Consider the following 21,716-nt stretch of genomic DNA (forward strand, 5'->3'; position numbering starts at 1 on the left):
TTACTAGAAATGCACTCAGAGAGTGCAGACCTATCCGCCAAGGAAGCGGTTTGATCCTTTTGTCATTTCCGACAACTCTAAAAAATTTCATAAAAATCTGTGCATAACTTTTTGAGTTTGTCAGACAGACAGACAAACAAGCCAACGTGACCGAAAACATAAATACCTTGGCAGAGGCAAAAACCTAGATATAGGCTATTTTTATGTTTGGCTGCAGCAGAAGAGGAAGTGGTTCTTGAAAACAACCAAAAAAAGTTTAAAAGGCTTCAAACAAGAAAAACACAAATAAATATTTTATACAAAGCCATGAATGAGAGTGATCTCTGTCTTTTGGCTCTTTTGACACCCCCTGTAAACTGTAGCCAACTAAATGTTAGAAAAAGTCACCAAGTTTCGTAATCACAGCCCCTCAAAAAACTTTGCATGGCCAATGGAAAAACTGCACATGATCCATTAAAACACTAGGTTGCACTATTGGGAAACTATCATAAGGCTTTGAGTTTGTTATATCTGTTTACTGTAATAGGCATGAATTGGAGAGAAATTGCTCTCTGTGTAGTACATATTCCATTACTTTATGCCCAGTGGTGTTGTGTATCAATGTAAACCAGTCTATTGAAATGCCCAGGGCAAGTATTTTCCCACAATCATTGACTGTAAATGAACATTTCTTTAAAGAAATGATTTGCCTGGACTCTGTGGAGCAATGTTGGCCCGTTATAGGCCTAGTGGTGCCTTATCAATCAGTCAGTAGGCTACAGCTTCAGGCTTACAGTATAGGGCAGGCTACTTTTGTTCATAGTGAGTCAATAGCTGTATAGTGTTTTGACAGTCTAATAAACACCTAATATACACTCTATTACCAAAAGTATTCGCTCACCTGCATTGACTCACATACTTAGTGTCATCCCATTCTCAACTCAACTTAGTGTCATCCCATTCCTGATCCATAGGGTTCAATACATGATTTTGTAGCTATGACAGCTTCAACTCATCTGGGAATTCTGTCCACAAGGTTGGGGAGTGTGTTTGAATTTTGAATTCAAATTTTGACCATTCGTCCAAAAGTACATTGGAGACGTCACTCACTGACGTTGGCCGAGAAGGCCTGGCTCCCAGTTTACACTCCAATTTATCCGAAAAATGTTTTATCGAGTTTGGGTTAGGAATCTGTGCACGTCAAGTTAAGACTCCCTTTTATACTGTATATCTCATTGGGGCATTGACACACAGACCTAGGCTGTGGTTGTGAAAGGGAGCGCACACCCATGTCAAGGGGGCCTTGGCTGGATTGATATGGTAATGGGGGTCCTTGTGATGGTAAAGTTTGGGAGCCCCATGGTGACACAGTGGTGCTATTCAAATTATGATTATGTCTACATTTTAAAATGAAGGGAAATTATACAGTATTTGCCTACTCCTAGGCCTACTACACAACTATGCCTGCCATACTAAAATAGAATAGGCCACGCTCAGTTATTAATAACATTGGGCTATTTCACTCAAGGTGGTGCTGAATATGTTAATGAAAGTCAGAGATCTTTAAATGTGTAGTGATTGGAGACGTCATTTCAACAAACCCCACCTACTGTCTTGACGTCAAATAGCCTACGTTTTTTTTTTCTTCTGTAGAACGCTATGAATATTCATTCCAGTCCAATGAGGTGTTGTTGCTGTTCGTTGTCACAGTGTAGAACTAGGCTCTATGGTTGGTTATAAACGCGGGTTTGTAGGAGAAATGTGAGAGGAAGATGGCGACGTTGAAAGAGGAACAGTCGTACGGACTATCTTGTGGTAGACTGAGTAACGGCAAAAACACGTCGATATTTCACGTTAAACTCACTGACAGCGCACTCAGAGCCATCGAGAACTACCAAAGTAGCAAGGTAAATGAACAGACTGATTTCACTACGATCCTTGTCTGTAACTGTTGTCACATGGATTTCCAGTTCGGTGATTGGTATAAAGTAGCTATAGCCAACTGTACTCATGGTGGTTTGACCACGACAAACCTCATTGGAAACACGGTTGTTTTGTGGGCGAATGGGCTTGAATAAGTGATGGGGAAAGTTAACTAATGAAACCGTGTTCGTACGGGGATCATCTGACAGAGAACCCTCAACTGCATGCAGGGAACATGTTCCGAAATAGGCTATTTCCGAAAGGTGTCCCATCGTTTTGTCAAGTGTTTGTGTGCCATGATCCATTCCATGCTTTTTCTTCAGACACATACCTTACCTTGGGGTAATGGTTATCTGCCTTTCCTCTACAGTAACATTGTATCGGCAGTAAAGTCACGTCACCAGAATTTCTACCATGCCTGCCTGCCCTTTCTCACAGCATGTGTAACAACGTAGTCATAGCCTTACAATTCAGTAAATCAAGAATTGGTCTCCGACATGTGTACCAACAAAGCGCCGTCCAGATTAACCATAGTGTGTGTTGTCTATTTCTTTGTTGTTGTTAAATAGTACGACGTGTTTCCATCACTTGTGTCCGTGATTGAGCTACAGGTTGTATCTTCCGATTGTCCACTCCATATTATGTTTCCTAGAGTGCGGACTTGTTTACATTATATTTGGTCTGTTTAACCCATGTAGGCCTAAGGTCGGTGTGTCTTTTTGACCTGTTTATTCAGATGAGTAAAAGTGTCCACATCCCAGCTCGCTGAGGCCAGGTGCAGGACAAAAGCGCATGTGACAAGACAACAGAAAGAGAAGTCCTCACACTGCAGCTCCGTTTTGAGGGTTTATTCAAGACATAGCCTAGCTCTACGTTTTGACTTAGCAGGGTCTCCACGTTGTAAAGACATTCATAGAGCCAGAAACTATGGCATCATGTGTAGTGAATGCGCTGATATAGCCTACAAATAAATATGCCTTATGTATCCATGATCAGATAAGCTTTTGTTGTTCTTGAAGCCTCAGTTGTTGACATGGTAAATTAGTACTCTCCATCTAGCTACCTTGTGTGCATATTTACATGACATTATATAGTGTTTATGTGTGTGACTATTCATGCTCAGTCACACGTGTTTAGCAGGTATTCATTGATGTGCTACAGTGGCTAGCTGCCTGAATGCAGAGCCAGTGGACGTGGCTTTTGGATGATGGAGGGAGCATACGGTGCTGTCTCTCTCTCTCTGGTGTGGCTGGGGGTACCTTAGGGGCAACTGGGGAAGGGGAAAACACTCTTTTCCTCTCCGTCCACAGGGAGAACCTGTCCAGTAAACACACACACACACACACACACACACACACACACACACACACACACACACACACACACACACACACACACACACACACACACAAAAGCAGTCATTCTCTATCTCTCTCTCTCTTGTTCTCATACACACACATGGTCACAAGTCTCCCCCCAATCATCCTTTCCCATCATCTCGCTGATGCAATTGTGTAGCTGTTGCTCTGTGATGACTCACATCCTTCATGCTGTTCCAGGGCCGCTCATTCAGAAATGAGTGCCGCTCCAAACTACCCCAGGGGGTCTGCCTGGCTGGCTGCCTGCCTGCAAAAGTTGAGTTTGACTCGGGAGAACATTCAACCTACCTGGCTACCGACATGGCACCGTAGTTGTGGTGGTAGATGATGTCGTTTTGGGTCTGTGCCATTCATTCTCCCAGGCTTTGCGCGTCCTGATTACTGTTGACAAATGTGCTGTAGTGAAGTGATTAGCTGGAGGAAAAAAACACACATAACACACGTTGTGGCCGTGAACCTTCAGGCCATTCATCATATTTGTTGACTCTTTTGGTGTGTGTGTGTGTGTGTGTGTGTGTGTTCATGTTCAGTTCAGTTCAGTGTAGGGTTGCATCCTGTTGACTACCCATGACATAACATTACACTTAGCAGGCGTTTTTTTTTTTTATTGAAAATGGTTTAGCTATTTTAGGTACAAGGTAATGGTGGAGATGCTTCAGTCATGGACTAGGGTGCATACAATCACTTTTTCCTACTGATACATTTCAGAGGTGAGCAATGCACCAAAAAAAACCCTTAAAAACATCTTTTTTCTTTATCCAATCATGATTACAACTGGTCAGTGTCGTTCATTTACCAGCACTAGACAGCGCAGAATGTAGTAGTACAGTGTCCTTTTAAGTTGCAGTTACTGTACTAACACAGTGAAGTGCATGGAGAAGAAGATTTTTTCAAAACAAATGCTATTACAGTAGGAATGATTAGAAGCCTGGTCTTGTGTGTGATCACTGTAGGTTTTCTGGTTGTGATAACCATAGTTGCCGCCATTAGATGATGATGATGATGGTTATTATCATTATTATCCCAGCTCTATTTCATACCCATCTTGATCTCTAGGCCTACTATATCCTGGGCCACACTCTCTAGGGGCTACAGATGACACAACCCAAAATGTGACCTAGTTTGCCCTATATTTAAGCTGCAGTTAACCTAATTCCCTAGACGGTGGCCTGAAAAAAAATCATGGTACAAACACATCCACATGACATGCAGCTATCAAAACAACACCCTCCTGAGAATGGCGTGTCATCATAACATTGCTGGCTACTCCGACAGAATCAACATTGCTTGCTTCGACACAGATCACAAATTCTTGCATCGTTCTCAGGAACAGCATAAATGATTGGCTGCTTGTAATGTTGTATGGTCGTCTGTTTACTGTTTTGCAAGCCTCACCAGCCAGTGGAAAGTCTGCTTGTAAACCTATGGTGGGACCTCACCGTGGACAGTTTTTTTTCTCTCTCGAGTGAGTGAAGTTAGAACAGACTTGGGATGCATGGCAGGGATAAGGCCCATGGTTTCCCCGTTATGTAGCACATTTTCGTCGCAGGTGTCTAATGCAGAAATGCTGATTAATTTTCACTCCCACACCTTCATAATTTTCGCAGCCTAGCCTATGTTATTTGGATATATTGATACATTATTTGGCTATAACAATACATTATGTGCCTGGACTTGAGTCTTAAGACTTGGTTTATTCATTAACCCCATTAAAACCTATTTAACTTTTAAGAGTGTACCGTCACACCGGTGTGACGGGAATGTTCGGGCAGTGTAAGTTCTATAGAATTCTGGGCGCCATCCAATACAATTTGGAATTTTAGAATCTTTTTATAGAACGTTCAAAAAACCCACACTCTTAGGGCCTACATGTGACTAGTTTATGGTGGTTCTTTTTTCCGAAGGAAAAAAAGTCTTTCAGAGTTGTGTTTTCTCAACCCTGGTCTTGACCCTTTGGTGGCATCTTCAAAGACCTGTTTACGAATCCTAGAAGTGGATATGGGATGGCGGAGGGGGAGTGAGGAGGGGAGCCAGCCAGGATTATGCAGTTGGCCTTCTCTAGTCTAAAGAGGGAAGGAAGTGAAAATCAGCAGACTTCTTCTTCAAGCTCCTGCTCTCTTCTTCCGCTCAGCATCAAGGCTGCAGCAGGAAGATGCTGAGTAATAAGAGATGCCTCACCTCTCTCTCTCTCTCTCTCTCTCTCTCTCTCTCTCTCTCTCTCTCTCTCTCTCTCTCTCTCTCTCTCTCTCTCTCTCTCTCTCTCTCTCTCTCTCTCTCTCTCTCTCTCTCTCTCTCTCTCAGTCACTCACTCACTCACATATACTTCCTCAGTATTTCTCTGCTGATTTTCTTTCTGCCTCCAACACTGATAGAAAGAAACCACATCCTCTTGTTTTGCATCTTCCCCTGCTGACTGAAGTCTAGTTTCAGCAAAATTCATAGGGGATTTTTTTTTTGTTTAGAGATATTTTAGTCTTACTCCTGTTTCTTACCAGACCAATGTTTTTCCCCACATTTCTTTGTCAGTGTCGAACATCTGAGTCATCCATAGGAACAGGCTTATCTTTTCACTGGCACACTGCTAGTAGGCACAGCTGATGATGATAAGGTTGTTTCCCAGTGTTTTAGGTGATTCTCAGTTTCTGTCATGGGACAGAAATGTTATTCTGACTTTCTGGTTTGTCTCCAACACATCATTGATGAATCGAATTAGCATTCTATATTGGCTTGATGGCTTGATGCACATCTAAATTATTTGTTATGGTACATTATGGAAATAGAGCCATTTGTCATCAGATCTATACTGATTAGTATTTTTCCCCAGAAAAGGGGTTTTGTGCGGTGTCTTTTCTCTTTTTTTGTAAGATATTGTATAGCGCTTTTGTGCCTTTATTTTGTGACAGGCCAGGGAAGGAAAGACAGGAAACAAGTGGGGAGGGAGACAGGGAAGGACTGGCAAACGACCCGGGCCGGAATCGAACCCGGGTTGCCGGCATAGTAACACAGTGCCCTACTGTTAGGCCACGGTAGGGCCATTTTTGTGCGGTTTCTGAGTCTGACGGAAGTCAGTAGCAGTAGCAAGCATAGATTTACAGCATCCTTAACAGCGTGACTGCTGCTGAACTCTTCCATCAGCTGTGCATGTGTCCAGCCAGTGAGTGTCGTCGTGTAACTTGTGGATGCCTTTGAAGTGCAGAGATATTCACTAATTGTCTCCCCAATAAACTCTCCTGTGGTGTGTGTGCTTTGAACCCTCCATCAAAGTGGCTGATGACTGAAATTCTCTGACCAATTAAACCCCCCCCAGCCCCCACTTTATTTTGTCTGAGGGATTGTCTGACCCAAACCGCCACACTACTCTGTGGATTGCTCACCAACCAACCATCTAGGTTACTTACTCTGACCAGATTGGATTCGATCAACTGTTGCATAAGAGCGGTTTCCTAGTAGCACCAGTGGCGTTTGGCTGGTGAAGGGGATTTGAGTAGGGCACGGAAGTTGCCAGAAGTAGGCTAGAGCGGCCACAGCAGCTCTCTCACAGGTGATGTTGGCAGCCACTCACGCACTCACTAGCCTGTAACGGTCATTCTTAGAGCCTTCACCTACCATAAGATGTTTGCTGTTGTTTCATTTAATGCCATAAAACAGCCAGTGGCTATTGAAGCATTATTTACATTTTTATAACTCAATCCCGCATCTAATGCCAATGATGTGTGTGGTCAGATATAGGGGAAATTACTTGATCTTTATCGCAGTTGATGATCATTTTGAGGGGCAGCTGTGGCATAGTGGTTAGGGAGGTGGTGTTCAGATCAGTGGGTTGTTGGTTCAAATCCCACCCTTACCCCTCCCTTCACCTCCATCCATGGCTAAAGTACCCTTGAGCAAGGCACCTAACCTCACATTGCTCCACGGCAACCAATATCCTGTAAAATAACTGTAAGTTGCTTTGGATAAAAGCGTCAGCTAAGTGTAATGTAAGCAATGTAATGCAATCATTTGAAAAACAGATCAGTACTGATAGTTCATATTCAAATGGCTCCAAAGCAATTGACACTTCATAGAGTAGTTGTAAGATTTCTAGGCAGTGGTGTGGTGTGGTGTGTCTATGCGTGAGACACTGTAACAGTAGTGTGCCTCATCACACGGTGTGGAGAGAAGAGGCTGGTGCTGCGTTTTGGCTGCATTGGATTTAGCATCTTTTGAGGCATTTAACAACATAAAAAAAAAACTTCCTTATGATGTGAAGACTCTTAAGGTTGCAGAATTCATGCACCATGCATGCACCCCACCCTCAGTTTGCCTTATCAACAATTCAATTACTGGCATTGTCGAACATCAAAAAGACATAAATTACAACTTTCCACTCCTAACGATGTGAAGACTCTTGAGGTTGCAGCTCTCATGCACCATGCATGTCCCCATCCCCTCACCCCCAGTGCAGTCACTGAGCCCGGGCAGAGCAACTGGATTTATCCACTCCTTGGATCGGAAGCTTTGGATCGCGATTGCCTCCGTCCTTGCTTGTGGCCCAGCGACAAGCAGTGCATCAGTTTTCGTAGGCAGGAAGTAGACTGTATGCTTAGTTTGTTTTCAAAACCACATCTCTCGACGTGAAACTGGAAACCTGCTGAGCCTGTTCAGCGGAAGTTGCGGCCAGCAACTTTGGGTGCTTTTGGTGCAAGGAGATGATCGGCCTAGCTGCCACTCAAGTGCCTTTGTGTGGTTTTTGGGGGTTTACGCATGGCCAAATCTCAATCACAATAATTATAGCAAGTGGGAATCGAAAACGTCAACGACCACAACAAAAATAGTTTTCTCAAGGGGCAGGTAATAATGGAAGGAGGAAGTGAGCGTGGGACGGGACATGACATGCACAAATGAGCACGCACAATCTGATCAACAACAATGTGGCAACAATGATGGGTGGGAGACCATTGAGAGACATGTCATGTCATTGGTCTAGTTTATTCAAATTTGCTGAATCATCCAAGCACACACAAATGTTCTTGTACTGTTGCTGACTTCAGAAATGGCAATGTTTGACACCTTAAGGCAGGGGTGCGGAACATTTACGACCGTTTACGGAGTGCCGTCATATCCAGCCCCCAACATATGCAGCATCACATGAAATATGACGCGTTTTGTAAAGAAATGTTGGGAATTAAGCTTACATTTGCAATACAAATAAGTTTTGTTTTCAGGGGTCCTAGTGAAGGTGGTGTCTGTTGTAAAGGTGGGCGCCTTCAAGATCAAGGTCAAGGTAAACTTTATTATCCCTTAGGGGGAAACTCAAGTGTCAACATTTCACATCTCCTCAAGACATACTACAACACATAGACAGTAGACACTGGACATACCACACTAAAATAAATAGGGGATAAGAACATGTGATGTAAAATAAAATAAAAAAAAATAAAAAAAAAATAACAATAGGAGATAAAAACAGAAGTAAAAACAGTGCTAGATAAAATGCATTAAATAAATTAGGGCAGGTGAGAGAACTAAAGTGCTGAAGTAGCTTTGGGCTTGCTTCAATATAGGCCTAAAGTGCAGGGGGAAATCCTGGTTTGTGTTCATAGTACGGCCCTTAGAGGACTGTAAAATTTGAAGTGGCCCCTCGAATGAAAAAGGTTTCCCAGCCCTGCCCTAAGGTTTCAAGTGCTGACATCACAGCGTGAGACAGACTGACGACACAATGATACACAGGTCAACTTTTGGAGCAATGTGGGCAACAACGTGATAAGCTCATAATTTTCCGAGACACTGATCAAGAAAATTTCTCTTTTGCTCAACCAACTTCTCCTGATGAAAGTGTTGTAGTGATACTGTAAAATATACTAATCTAATAATGTCGTATAGTATATGTTGCCTAAAAGTCTTGCTCAAAAAGTTGGCTAGTGTACTCTGTCATCACCTCTACAGGACCTCCAAATGCAACCTGTTTAGAGTTAAGGGTGATAGTGGTATAGTGATAAGGAAGTTGGACTTGGGCTTTTAGGATTGCAGGTTCAAATCCCACCTTTACCTGTCCTCCCTACCTCCCTACACCTCCATCCATGGCTGATGTGCCCTTGTGCACCTTACCCTACACTGCTCCAGGGACTGTAAAATACCCTGTATGATACAGGCTGTATCTAGATAAGTGTAATTCGCTTTGGATGAAAAAAAGTCTCAGCTAACTGTAATGTAATGTAATAATAATGTAATGATACTGAGGCTTTGACATTAAGTTGCCAGCTCGGAAAGCCTCTGCAATGGCAAGGACGGTATCGCAGCCACACCTCACCTGTCCACACCTGACTACTGTAGTGAGAAGGATGTGTGTGTGCGTGTGTATGTGTGTGTGTGTGTGTGTGTGTGTGTGTGTGTGTGTGTGTGTGTGTGTGTGTGTGTGTGTGTGTGTGTGTGTGTGTGTGTGTGTGTGTGCGCGCGCGCGTGTGTGTGTGTGTGTGAGCAGTGCTGTGGCATGGGAAGGGTAAGTCTGGGCAGCTATAAGAGGCTGGCGAGGAATTGAGCAACATTAGTCGTCTATTCCTGTCTTGCTGCACTGCAGGAGTCTGGCCAGGTGATGATCTAACCTGATCACTAGCCAGGCTACGCCCTCCTAGTGACACAACACCTTCCAACCCAGATTTGAAAGTCGATGATAATCAGGCTACCTGATGATCACCCATACAATCGCTAAAGACAACCCGTTAGTTGCCCTGAGTGCTTTGTCTACTGTAGATTGAAGATGGACGAATGCGCTACCCCCTCTAAATTGCCAGTCACTAAGGAAATAAAAATGCTCTGAATGCCAGATAACTATGGAGATAGCTGCTGCATAAGATGGCTCGGCCACACACACACATACGACGTGCACCTTGGGATGCTGATCCTATGCTACTGTGTAAGATGTAAAGACCTACAACAGAGGTGCTAGGGAGCCCTAAGGGGGAGTTGAGATTGAGAAGAAGAAGGGTGAAGGGGGGTGTCATTTGTCTCTCATTTTTTAATACTAAAGGTGGCGCTGAGAGGCTTATGATAAGCTCACTGGGGCATTTGTTCCAAAAAAAATTGAGAACCACTGTTAGGGCTGGGTAAAATAATCGATTCAATCGAAAATCGATCGATATCATTTAAAATTCACATAATCGATTCACAGGGCACAAAATCGATTTTTTTGCTCTTTTTCTTTTTGTTCTTTTTGTTTCATTTAGGTCTATGGAAAATACCCAGTAGGTATTAGTCAATTAGGCCTAGGCCTACTTATTACAAATTAGCAATCTGTTAACACTGTCAAGCCACAGCCCTTTGACATTTTTATATAAAAATAGGCAACAGCATCTTTTGGGGGAAATACTTGCACCAAAAAGGGAACGGATTGAATCGATTCGGAGTGAATCGAATTGAATCGAATCGAATCGTGATTAATCGATTCAAAAGCCTAAAAATCGAAATCGAATCGATACAGGAACATAGCTGCAATACCCAGCCCTACCACTGATCCACTTGGGTAGAAAATTAAATATGAAGGGGAAAGGACTGCTCATTCGCATACATAATTTGTGTTTTTGTCATGTATATTTTACATAAATAGTGAATAAATACTTAGGATTAGGGTGGCGGACCCCACTCTTCTGTCAGCCAGAGCTGCAAGGTGTAAGCCGGTTAGTGATGTTGCTGCTGGTTGTAATGAGGTTGTGATGAATTGAAGGCACGCCATGTTCACCGCCACGGTCAGACCACAATGATGCTGCTGCTCAGGGAGCCAACTTTCCACCAAGCTTTCACCCTGTATGCTGCACTATACATGCTATCTGTATTGGCGTGACACTGCAATACTTCCACCCTGTATTGGCATGACACCACACAATACTGCAATACATGCATTGCACACTGTATTGGTACGATATTGCCTGCACCAAATAGCCTGTGTTGGAATGGCACTGCACTACTTTCACTCTGTATTGGCATGATACTGCACTATAGTATGCTGCACACTGTATTGGCATTATGCTGCACTATACATGCACACTAGGGCTGGGCAATATGACGATATATATCGTTATCGTGATATAAAAGTGTATATCATGACCTTTCTCCTATATCGTTTTTATCGTGATGGTAATTTTATCAGTTGTATACAATTGAATATCATTTAATTGCATTTCATGTTGTCACAATACAATACACACTATAAGTTAATGTAACTGTACAAATAACAATAAAAAGATCCATATAAAGTAATCCATATCGTGATAGGTTTTTTTCCATATCGCCCAGCCCTAATGCACACTGTATTGGCATTATACTGCGCTATAGTATGCACATTGTATTGGCATTATACTGCGCTATAGTATGCACACTGTATTGGCATTATACTGCACTATAGTATGCACACTGTATTGGCATTATACTGCACTATAGTATGCACACTGTATTGGCATTATACTGCACTATAGTATGCACACTGTATTGGCATAATAAGCTTACTGCACTATAGTATGCACACTGTATTGGCATAATAAGCTTACTGCACTATAGTATGCACACTGTATTATACTGCACTATAGTATGCACACTGTATTGGCATAATAAGCTTACTGCACTATATGGGTAAGTCTCCTGCTGCTTGGACAGACAACAGGCCCTGGTGTAGTGCTGGGTGTACTAGAAAACCAAGAGGCTGAAGCCAGATAATAACATAGAAAAGGTATAATTGCATCATTGCCAAAGGGGCAGTAAGTTTACTAGACTAACTCGCCAGGCAGAAACATTTTCTGCTTCAAGGCTCTAACAGCCGTTTCCTAGAAAGTTTGAGCATCAGTTTTACTGTAGGAAAGTGAGCAGATTTACTACTGTGGAGACTGGAGAGTGTAGAGTGACTGCACTCAACCTTGACACTGAGTATGACTGTTTCTCATGTCTCATATAGATAAGCTTGACAAACCTGTGTGACAACAAGCTGACAAGTGCAGTAACCTACAATATGTTGCTACTCTGGCAGTGGGGAAGGTTTCTTTTTTGCATGTGTTGAATTGTTGTGTTGTTGTATGCGGCCAGCCCGGTCAGTCAGTCGGTCCGTGTACTTTTACGTTCATTCATTTTTCTATTTTGGAAGTTGCACGAGAAATGAAAAGGGACTCATTTATGTTGTTGTTTTTTTTAAGCTTGAAAATCATGTGTGAAGTGGAATCAAGCACCATGTTTTGATATTTATTAGGTACTGAAACTGAAGTGCTAAATCACAGAGCTTTGTTGATTGCTTGACGCTACATCTTTTTGGGTCAGTGACGTTTTAGTGGTAGCACATCTCAGGGTGGTGCAACCACAAGTAATGCCACAATTATATGCATTAGCTGGTTTTGTTTTCTTTTTGTGAATTATCTATGCAGCCTATTGCAGTACATTGGTTACCTATTATTGAGTAATTAATGGGTATTAGCCGTGGATGTAACTTACCACCTGATTTCTGAGCCCGAAAAACGAATTGACCGAATTTGCATGTGGTTACTACTCACAATGAACCCGCAGGGTTACAGTTTTGTCATTGAAAAAAAGTATTTTTGCGAATCATAACTGGTATTTGCCTGATATATGAAATGCTCTGTGTTATTACTGTCTTTTTAAAGTTAATGTCAGACAATGTCATCCAAAAGTGTGTGTGTGCTTGTGTACAGTATGCTTGCGTGTATGCGTGAGTGCGAGTGTGCATTAGTCTAGCATTGCGGTGTGCAAAGGCAGTGTTTTTGAGAGGGTAAACCGGGTCAGGCCTGTCAGCCTGTTGCTTTAAATAGCTTTACAAGAGCTGCCCTGCTCGCTCCCACGGCATGCCGCGCTGTACCAAAACAACCAAGCTTAACCACGGGAGCCTCATCTCCTCTCTTTTGTTAGTTAGAAAAAACACGCACATCCATCTCAAAAAGATTGGCAAAGACACATGAATGTCTGATGGAGGGCATGCTGCCCGAAACATCTTTAAAATAAGAGCAAGTGTGTTGGGGACTGACTACTTCAGTGTTGATTTGGTTCTTGCCTCTGTTCTCACTTTCATAGTAATTGCCTTCCGAGATGTTTTCTCCATGTCTGTGGTGCATTTCCCAAAACCATAGTTGCTAACTATGTTAGCTACTTTGTTGTTTTCAATGCAGTTTCCCATTGGCAACTACCCAAGTTGCTAACTGGCTAACAGCTATGCTTTTGAGAAACGCACCCCTGTTTTGTTTTGTTTTTGTTTGTTTTTTGTTAACCTCTTTACCTTCTTATTTCCCTTTCCCTGTGTTTTTTGTGTTTTCTCTCTTCAAGGGATCAACTCTTCAACCATCCATCCAATTCACTGGAAGCCAAGGGGTAAGGGCAAGCCTCCCCCTCCTCCTTCTCCTCCTCCTCCTTCTTCCTCTTTTATTAAAAACATAAGCTTCTAGGCCCTGTTCTTGGGAACAGTTCATGTGGTTCTCTTGAACTAATCCAGAAGGTTCCTCCTTTTGCCAATTGTTGTTGTCATGGCAGTGGAGGCAAATACAGCAAGTCCCTGTCTGCATGACACAATGTGAATGACATAGTGTGCCTTCTTCAGAGTCAGAGTCCCCTTTCCCTCTCTGCAATGTTCACTAGTAGGCTACACGGTGCATTTAACAAGAGTTAGGAAAACAAAGCGGCTCGTCTCCTGGGCCGCGGCACATGGCACTTCACAGCAGCACCCTGTGCGAGTGTGTTTGCCAAGATCCCTGTGTTCTTCCCTGGCTCATGATTCATGAACATGTTGGCAGAGAAAAAAAACACAACAGCACGGTGTGCTTTTCCAGAGCTGTTCATGTCCTTATTGCCCCTGTACCCTAAGCACACACGAACACGCGGGCACACACACGAACACACACACACACACACACACGCACACGCACATGCAAAGCCACCTAATCTTTTCTGTATGCAATACATACCCTGAGCTTACCAATAGATTGCCATCTGACAGTGATCCATGTTATACAAATCAGTGTCATCAGTGCATTGCACCCCTTTTAACTCCTTTTTCCTTCAAAATATTTTAATGTGAATTGGATTTTTTTTCCTGGTCGCAAGTAGAAAAATATGAATACAGTGACAAATTACATGAGTTAGTCAAGGTAGATAGGGGTCTGGTTATAGAGTCATGTGGTTATCACCATTGGAAAGTCAATATGGGGCTTTTTAAATCAAAATGTATTTGAAACATCCCAAAAATGAATGGTGTATACTTTTTGTTTGTGAAGAAAATTTTGAAATTACATTCGTTGTACAAAATCTTTGTCTTGGCATTACACATTATATCACAATGCATTTGGCAGACACTTTTTAACCAATGCAATTTGTGATCGAGGACATACAGTAATCACAGTCAACATCGCTAACAGATACAAACTGCACAGGAAATCTAGTGCAGACGCAAAGTAGGGTTCGTTTTTTTCAAAGTAAAGTACAGTACACACACACACACACACACACACACACACACACACACACACACACACACACACACACACACACACACACACATACAGAGGCCGACTTTTCATTTGGCAAACCTAACCAATTGCCTAGTGCTCTGATCAAATCTGACACAAATCTAGGGCCCCAACTATCACATCAGTCACGGTAAGCACATTAAAAAAGTAGGTTTGGTCTTCATTTGTCACTTGTGTAAAGTAATCTGAGATATAAATGAGATGAAACATTAGTGGCACCAAAACACAGAATTTTATGTCTATGTGACGGAGGCCAACTAGCGGATTGCGGCGTTGAGCGTTAGTAAATCTCCCTCCCGAAGCCTCAATACAGTGCGGGTAGGTCCCCATGTTTATATTTCCCCTAAGGCCACAAAATGGCTAGATCCCCCCCTGCACACATCATGTCAAGAGTCTGCCTGGGACTAGGGCAGACATGCATGAATGGCTAATATGATATGTCTAATGTGTCTAATGTCTAATATGATATGCCACCATTTTCTCGGAGGAAATGCAATTGAGTTCCTTGTGTTAGCCTTCAGGAGTGTCTCTCTTTACTGCCCCTGTCTCTCTCCCTCTCTCTCCAAGGGACTGAGGGGGAAGGGGACACAATACTAGGTGTGACTGCATTACGTACCCATGGGAGTCTCCACAGGCATCTAGTTACATTACACATTACACTTAGCTCACGCTTTTATCTAAAGCGACTTGCAGTTATTATTTTTCAGGGTATTGTTTACAGTCCCTGGAGCAATGAAGGGTTAGATGCCCCTTGCTCAAGGTCACTGCAGCCATGGAGTGTAGGGAGACGTCAGGTGGGATTTGAATCTACAGCCCCCAGATTGAAAAACCAACTCCCTAACCTCTAAGTTACGGAAGACACATACTGTATGCACATGTGTGCACGCAGAGATGTTGTTCCACTTCCACACATAAAATCACACAGTGTGGCATACATTTACACATTCAACTATGGGGTCAGTGACGTAACAGCACACGCCAGGGTGACACAACGACAGCCAGTGCCACTATTGTTTTTGTTTGTTTGTTTTTAGTGAACTATCTAAGGCGCGTATTCATCGCAGCATATCAACTACCCATTACTAATGAACTACCCATTACTAATGAACAGTAATGAACTAATGTCATCACAGTACGCTGCTGCGCCACCAGATGCCAATAAACGTCTTTGACTTGTATGCACATGCACATGCACATACACATGTGCATACAAACACACACATGCACACACGCATACACACATGGGTGCACGCACTCACAAGGAGCGCTGAGCAGGGGAGCTTATCCCCCCTCTGACTTCTTTTGTGTTTCTTTTTGTTGTTGTTTATACAGAGAATTAGGATTCCTCGCAACAGGGCCACAGCGGAAGAAGGATGTTTGGCATTCAGCTTCTACCTGTCTCACGTGGGGCGGGATGGGCCTCAGGGAAGCTTCGACTGTATCCAGCAGTACACCGCATGGTGAGCAGTTAGCAGGAAGCACTTGACTTGAAGTTCATGTCACTCTTGCAAAAAGTTAAAATAGCTCTATTTGTAAACCGCTAATTCGTTATATGTTAAAAGCGCCAACATGTTTCGGCCAATTGTGTGTAATGAAGCTATTTTAACTTTTTGGAAGACTGCCTCGGATTCTTCCAACTCAAGTCCTTTCAATTTTTCACCAAAGAGCACCTTCAGACTCCCAACCGCAGACAAATTCTGCAGCCCTCCAAACTGACCCTTTTGTTCAGTACAGTAGCAGGAAGCGTTGTGCGCGCACCTTGGATGGGTGGGGCTGCTTGCATCGGATGACGGTTGAATTGCACATGATCAGTCATTGATCAATCAGAACTTGCTTTCTGTCATTCTGTCACTGATTAAAAAAATATGAAAGAAATGATGTTGAACCACACATGCATGCATACACACACACAAATATACACACGCACATGCAAACTTGCACACACAACATAAAGGGCACTTGTTTTTTCTGATGCACCATTGCCCCAAGCGCTTGCAAATGCAAACAAAAGCTCAGGAGGAAAAAAAAGGAAACTGGAAAAATCCCTGGACATGTGCCACCATCAGCTTTTAGCGTATCCCAGAAACACTGTTGCTAGCAGCCAGCTCGCCGTGCCAGCCATTGCAGAGAGAACACGAGAGAGTTCCCCTGGCACATACCACAAGCACTACACACTGTAGTCAGCCTCCCACAAAAAGAATGTCTCTGCAGCTTGTGTAGCATAGCATCGGTAGTGTTTGTAGCAAGCGTGCCTCTGGCTTTCGAATGTGTGGGGCTGTTTAGATATTGTATCGATACGCAGGGTCTTGATATTGTATTGCGATGCAAGGAGGTAGTATTGTGATACTCCCTTTCAAAGTTTTGTTACCTTTCAGTCCAGAAAACAACCACATGATAAGATGTGATAGTGCTTAAATCATCATCAATAGTATTTTTTAACTGTTTCATGAACCGTAGGTCAAAAATCATGATAGAAATGGAATCGTGAGTTGAGCATATCGTTACAGCCCAACTTTGAAGGAAGGAGCAGTAAGAGTGCATGGGACCAAGGTTGGCTGACTACATATACTACCGTAGCTTTGCTTAGTGGCAGAGTCGAGTGTCTCTCTGAAAATGATCAGGGTAAACTACATTCCATTCACCCCAGCAATCCCAATGTACCTTCTTGGAGGAAGGCACATACAATACAATAATGCACTCTTATATGATGTAACGTGATGATGTTTTGTAGCTATTATCTGAGATATAAATGAATTAATCAGCAGCCTCTTACTGCAGATGGGGTCGCCGGCGACCCTATTCACTTGCTGAAAATGCTTAACTACATCATAACAACATTGCTATGACATTACAGAGAGTCATAGTGCTGCACTAAGGGGTTAAACAATAAATTATATCTTGTAAATGTGTCTTGGGATCTTGCTTCTGAATAAAGAAGACAATAATAATATTTGTGCTCTGTGCTGAAGCGATGGGGCTGTGGAGCTGGACTGCTTGGGTGTCATCCAAGACAAGATCACGGTGAACGCCACGGACGACTCGTACCAGAAGGCTCGGCAAAACATGGCCCAGGTGGAGAAGGAGACAAGGCAGCGAGGAGCCATCGTCATCAAGCAAGGCGGACGCTGCATCAGTAAGAGAGATGTGTGTGTGTGTGTGTGTGTGTGTGTGTGTGTGTGTGTGTGCATGTGTATACCATAGTATGTGTGCCTGTGGACTCTGTGCGTGCGTGTGTGCGTGTGTGTGTGTGTGTGTGTGTGTGTGTGTGTGTGTGTGTGTGTGTGTGTGTGTGTGTGTGTGTGTGTGTGTGTGTGTGTGTGTGTGTGTGTGTGTGTGAACTGTGTATCAGTGAGGTGTGTGAGTGTGTGTGCGCGTGTGTGTGCACATGTGTGTGTGTGTGAACTGTGTATCACTGAGGTGTGCGTGTGCATGTGTGTGTGCGCGTGTGCTTGTGAACTGTGCATCAGTGGGGTGGGTGGGTGGGTTTGTGTGCGTGTGCATCTGCATATGCATGTGTGTGAACTGTGCATCAGTGAGGTGTGTGTGTGTAGGAAGGGGAGTTGCTACGTATTGTGGTGAGGCTGGCCTTATGGCCTGGAGAGCAGGACAGCTAGTCAGAGGGATGATGTTCCAAGCTGGATTTGCTTTGCTACAGGACAAAGAAAGCAAATCTTTCACTCCTTAGCCGGCAACGACATCCGCAAAACATAATTGCCAACAGATGAGAAATGTGTGTTGGTAACAACACCCTGGGTCGATAACTTTTCACTGACCTACTCAATTCAACAGCAACCTATATTCCATGTTATTCCCATGTTAAAGTCCATTGGACTGGAGAGCTGGTGTTTTGGACCACATTTTGGACAAGTTATTTTGCAAGTCTGTAGCAAGCTATGTCAGGAACAGATACCATTGTGTGTTTTTTTTGTTGCTTTTTTTTTTAGTAGAAAACAATGTGATTATCAATTTGTTGTATTATGTGCTTGTATTGTGTACTTACAGCCAACTATTCAGCTGTAAGCTTAGTCTTTGTTGTGCTGCGCTGTGTTGTGTTGTGTTGTGTTGTGTTGTGCTGCGCTGTGTTGTGTTGTGTTGTGTTGTGTTGTGTTGTGCTGTGTTGTGTTGTGTTGTGTTGTGTTGTGCTGCGCTGTGTTGTGTTGTGTTGTGTTGTGTTGTGTTGTGTTGTGTTGTGTTGCACCTGTGTGTACAGCACACACACTGATATACACACACACTGTATACTCTTTGCTGCCTGATGCATCACTATTATTTCAGTAATTATAAGTTTGCTGTCTATGTGTTGTTTTTCGTTTTGCTGTGTTGAACTGCTGTGCAGCATTGTGTTCTGTTGTGTCTGCCGGCTCTTTGTCTGCTTTGTATCGCGCTGCCTTTGGAGTGTCTTGCCATCGGTGTTGTGCTTGTCACAGGTTCTGTGTTATGGTGTTTTTGTCCCTGTGAGTAAGTGCCAATATATTTTGTCTTGTGGCCTGTTTGTGTCCACGTTTCCTGCATAGTTGTGGAGGAGAGAACATGTCATTTTGACCTCCTGGTCAAAGTCTGCTGTCGGCCTTGGAGCTGCATCTGAATAGCTGTGTTTTACTGTGGTCTTGTGGTGTGGTTGTCTGGCTGCTGCCTCGCATTTTATGTGTGTGTCTTGTTGTCACATTATGTTACAGTGTGGCGTGTGTGTGTGAGTGAGTGCGCTTGGTGGCATTATTTTCCACGTCGAAGTGTTCAGTGGTATGATGTCTGCATGTCTGTGTGTCGTATGGGAACTGGTGTGGGTGGGTGGGTGAGAGGGAGGGAGAGAGAGCTAGGGAGGGAGCGCTTTACTGGGTGCCCTCCTGCTGGTCCATTGGCATGCGGAGGACCTGCACTCCACAGCAGCAGCAGCAGAAGCAGCAGCGCTGTAATCGGAACCTGAGGCCTCCCAGAGTGCAGAGTGTGTGTGTGTGCGTGTGTGTGTGTGCGTGCGTGTGCGTGTGCGTGTGCGTGTGCGTGTGCGTGTGCGTGTGTGTGTGTGCATGTTTGCGTGCACATGGACATCTCTCTGTCTGTGTATGTGTGTGTCTGTGTTTATGTGTGTCTGCACGCATGTTTGCGTGCACATGGACATCTCTCGGTCTGTGTGTGTGTCTGTGTATGTGTGTGTCTGCACGCATGTCCAGTCCTGTAAGCGTGTGTGTGTGTGTATGTGTGTGTGTGTGTGTGTGTGTGTGTGTGTGTGTGTGTGTGTGTGTGTGTGTGTGTGTGTGTGTGTGTGTGGGCGCGCGCAAATGTGTGCAAAATGGGGTCTGACAGTGAGCCAGGAGCAGTCTGTCCCTCTCTAAGCCATTTCCTGTTGCTGGAATTTGTTATGGGAAAGCCAGAACAAACCAGCATTGTCCTCCTGGGACTGCTAACAAGAGAGCAACTGCTACTATTTTTTATTAGTTGTACTCTATCTGATGACACAAAAGAAAATAAGTGGCAATTTAGAAAATTACTAGAAAAAAATACAACTTGACTTTTTGTCTCATGTCAGTCTATATAAGGGTGATTGGTTGGTTGCAGCCGATTTTTTTTAAGGTGAAGATTTGTAGGGCTTTGGGTATACAGAGAACAGTAGGTGCATCTACTGTAGGTGTGTACAGTTTGTGCGTATGTTCGCAGCCAGGGCTGGCCTAGTAGTCTGGCATACAGGGCATTTTCCCGGTGGGACGACAGTCCCCAGGGGCCCATGCTGGTTTTTTTTTTTTTCATTTTTTGTTAGTATGTTTGTTAGATTTTTTACCATAGAGACTGGACCAAAATCTTGTATGGGCCGAGCCACTGGCCTATCTTTAAATTAGACAATGGATTGAACGCAGTATTGCTGTAGTATCATAGTATTGCAGAAAAGGGGGCTGGTATATGACCAAAATGCCCAGGCTGTTTTTTGTTACCAGTCCAGTCCTGTTCGCAGCAGCACTGAATTGACCCGGAGGGAGATGAAGGAATTGTACCATGTGTGTGTGTGTGTGTGTGTGACCGCCACAATGTTTTTTGTGTAACTCACTGCTGTTATTTGTCTACCTCTGCACAGGTAAGCGAGTGCAGATCCGCAAGCCGGGGCGGGGTGGGTCAGGCCTGCCGGGCGTGATGACCCCAACGTGGCGCTCCCATCTGTCCCGCCAGGCGGCCGCCTCTCCTCCCGTGCGGACAGGAACGGGCAGACCCAAACAGGTGGGTAATGATTAATGTGCATGTAATAATAATGTATGTATGTATGTTTTGAGCGATGGAATGAATGTCCATTTATGTTTTTATGTAGTGAAACCAAAGACAAATGTCATGCTTGCATGACAATAAAGTCTGTTCTCTTCTGTTCTATTCTATTCTATTCTATTCTATTCTAATTTCAAGAAGCTAGTTCAGAGGTAAACCAGCGTAAGTTTACCTTGATGTAGAGCAGCGGTGGGGAACCTTTTTCATTTAAAGGGCCACTTCAGATTCCTCGGAGGGCCATCCAAGTCCTCTGAGGGCCTAATTATGAACACAAACTAGGATTTCCCCTTGTGCTTTAGGCCTATTCTGAAGGCAGACACCTTTAAAACAGACCCCACCTTCTCTTGGTCCCCTGAAATACAACTTCATTGTGTTGCAAATGTCATTTCACCTTTACAAAATATGTCGTATTTCATGTGAAGCTGCATAACACAAAAACAAATTCGGGGGCCGGATAAAGCGGCCTCAAGGGGCATAAATGGCCCTCGAGACATAGGTTCCCAACCCCTGATGTAGATCTTATAGTAGAGCTAGAGCCTGCAGGCCCCTTTTTAAATGACACCTATGGGGTATCTGTTAGTAGGTTTACCGCTTTCTATAGGTCAGTGATTCCCAGCCAAGGGTACGTTTACCAATAGAGGAATTCGAGCACCCTGCAGGGGGTATGTGGAAAGATGTGATGATAAGAATATATGGAGTGTCA

At 43.7% G+C, this 21,716-nt stretch overlaps 1 protein-coding gene across 1 annotated transcript in view; it reads left to right on the plus strand.

The window, feature by feature from the left end:
- The first annotated feature begins 1,672 nt into the window (after window positions 1–1,672).
- LOC134465967 (RNA polymerase II elongation factor ELL-like) overlaps window positions 1,673–21,716 on the plus strand; it is a 32,715-nt gene continuing 12,671 nt past the window's right edge. Inside the window, exons 1-5 of the mRNA XM_063219865.1 lie at window positions 1,673–1,886; window positions 13,572–13,616; window positions 16,100–16,227; window positions 17,737–17,900; window positions 20,832–20,983. Of these exons, the coding sequence (XP_063075935.1) occupies window positions 1,752–1,886; window positions 13,572–13,616; window positions 16,100–16,227; window positions 17,737–17,900; window positions 20,832–20,983 (624 nt within the window). The 5' untranslated portion in view covers window positions 1,673–1,751. The remainder of the gene's footprint in view (window positions 1,887–13,571; window positions 13,617–16,099; window positions 16,228–17,736; window positions 17,901–20,831; window positions 20,984–21,716) is intronic.

The sequence above is a fragment of the Engraulis encrasicolus genome, chromosome 16, assembly GCF_034702125.1.
Source record: "Engraulis encrasicolus isolate BLACKSEA-1 chromosome 16, IST_EnEncr_1.0, whole genome shotgun sequence".
NCBI lineage: Eukaryota > Metazoa > Chordata > Actinopteri > Clupeiformes > Engraulidae > Engraulis > Engraulis encrasicolus.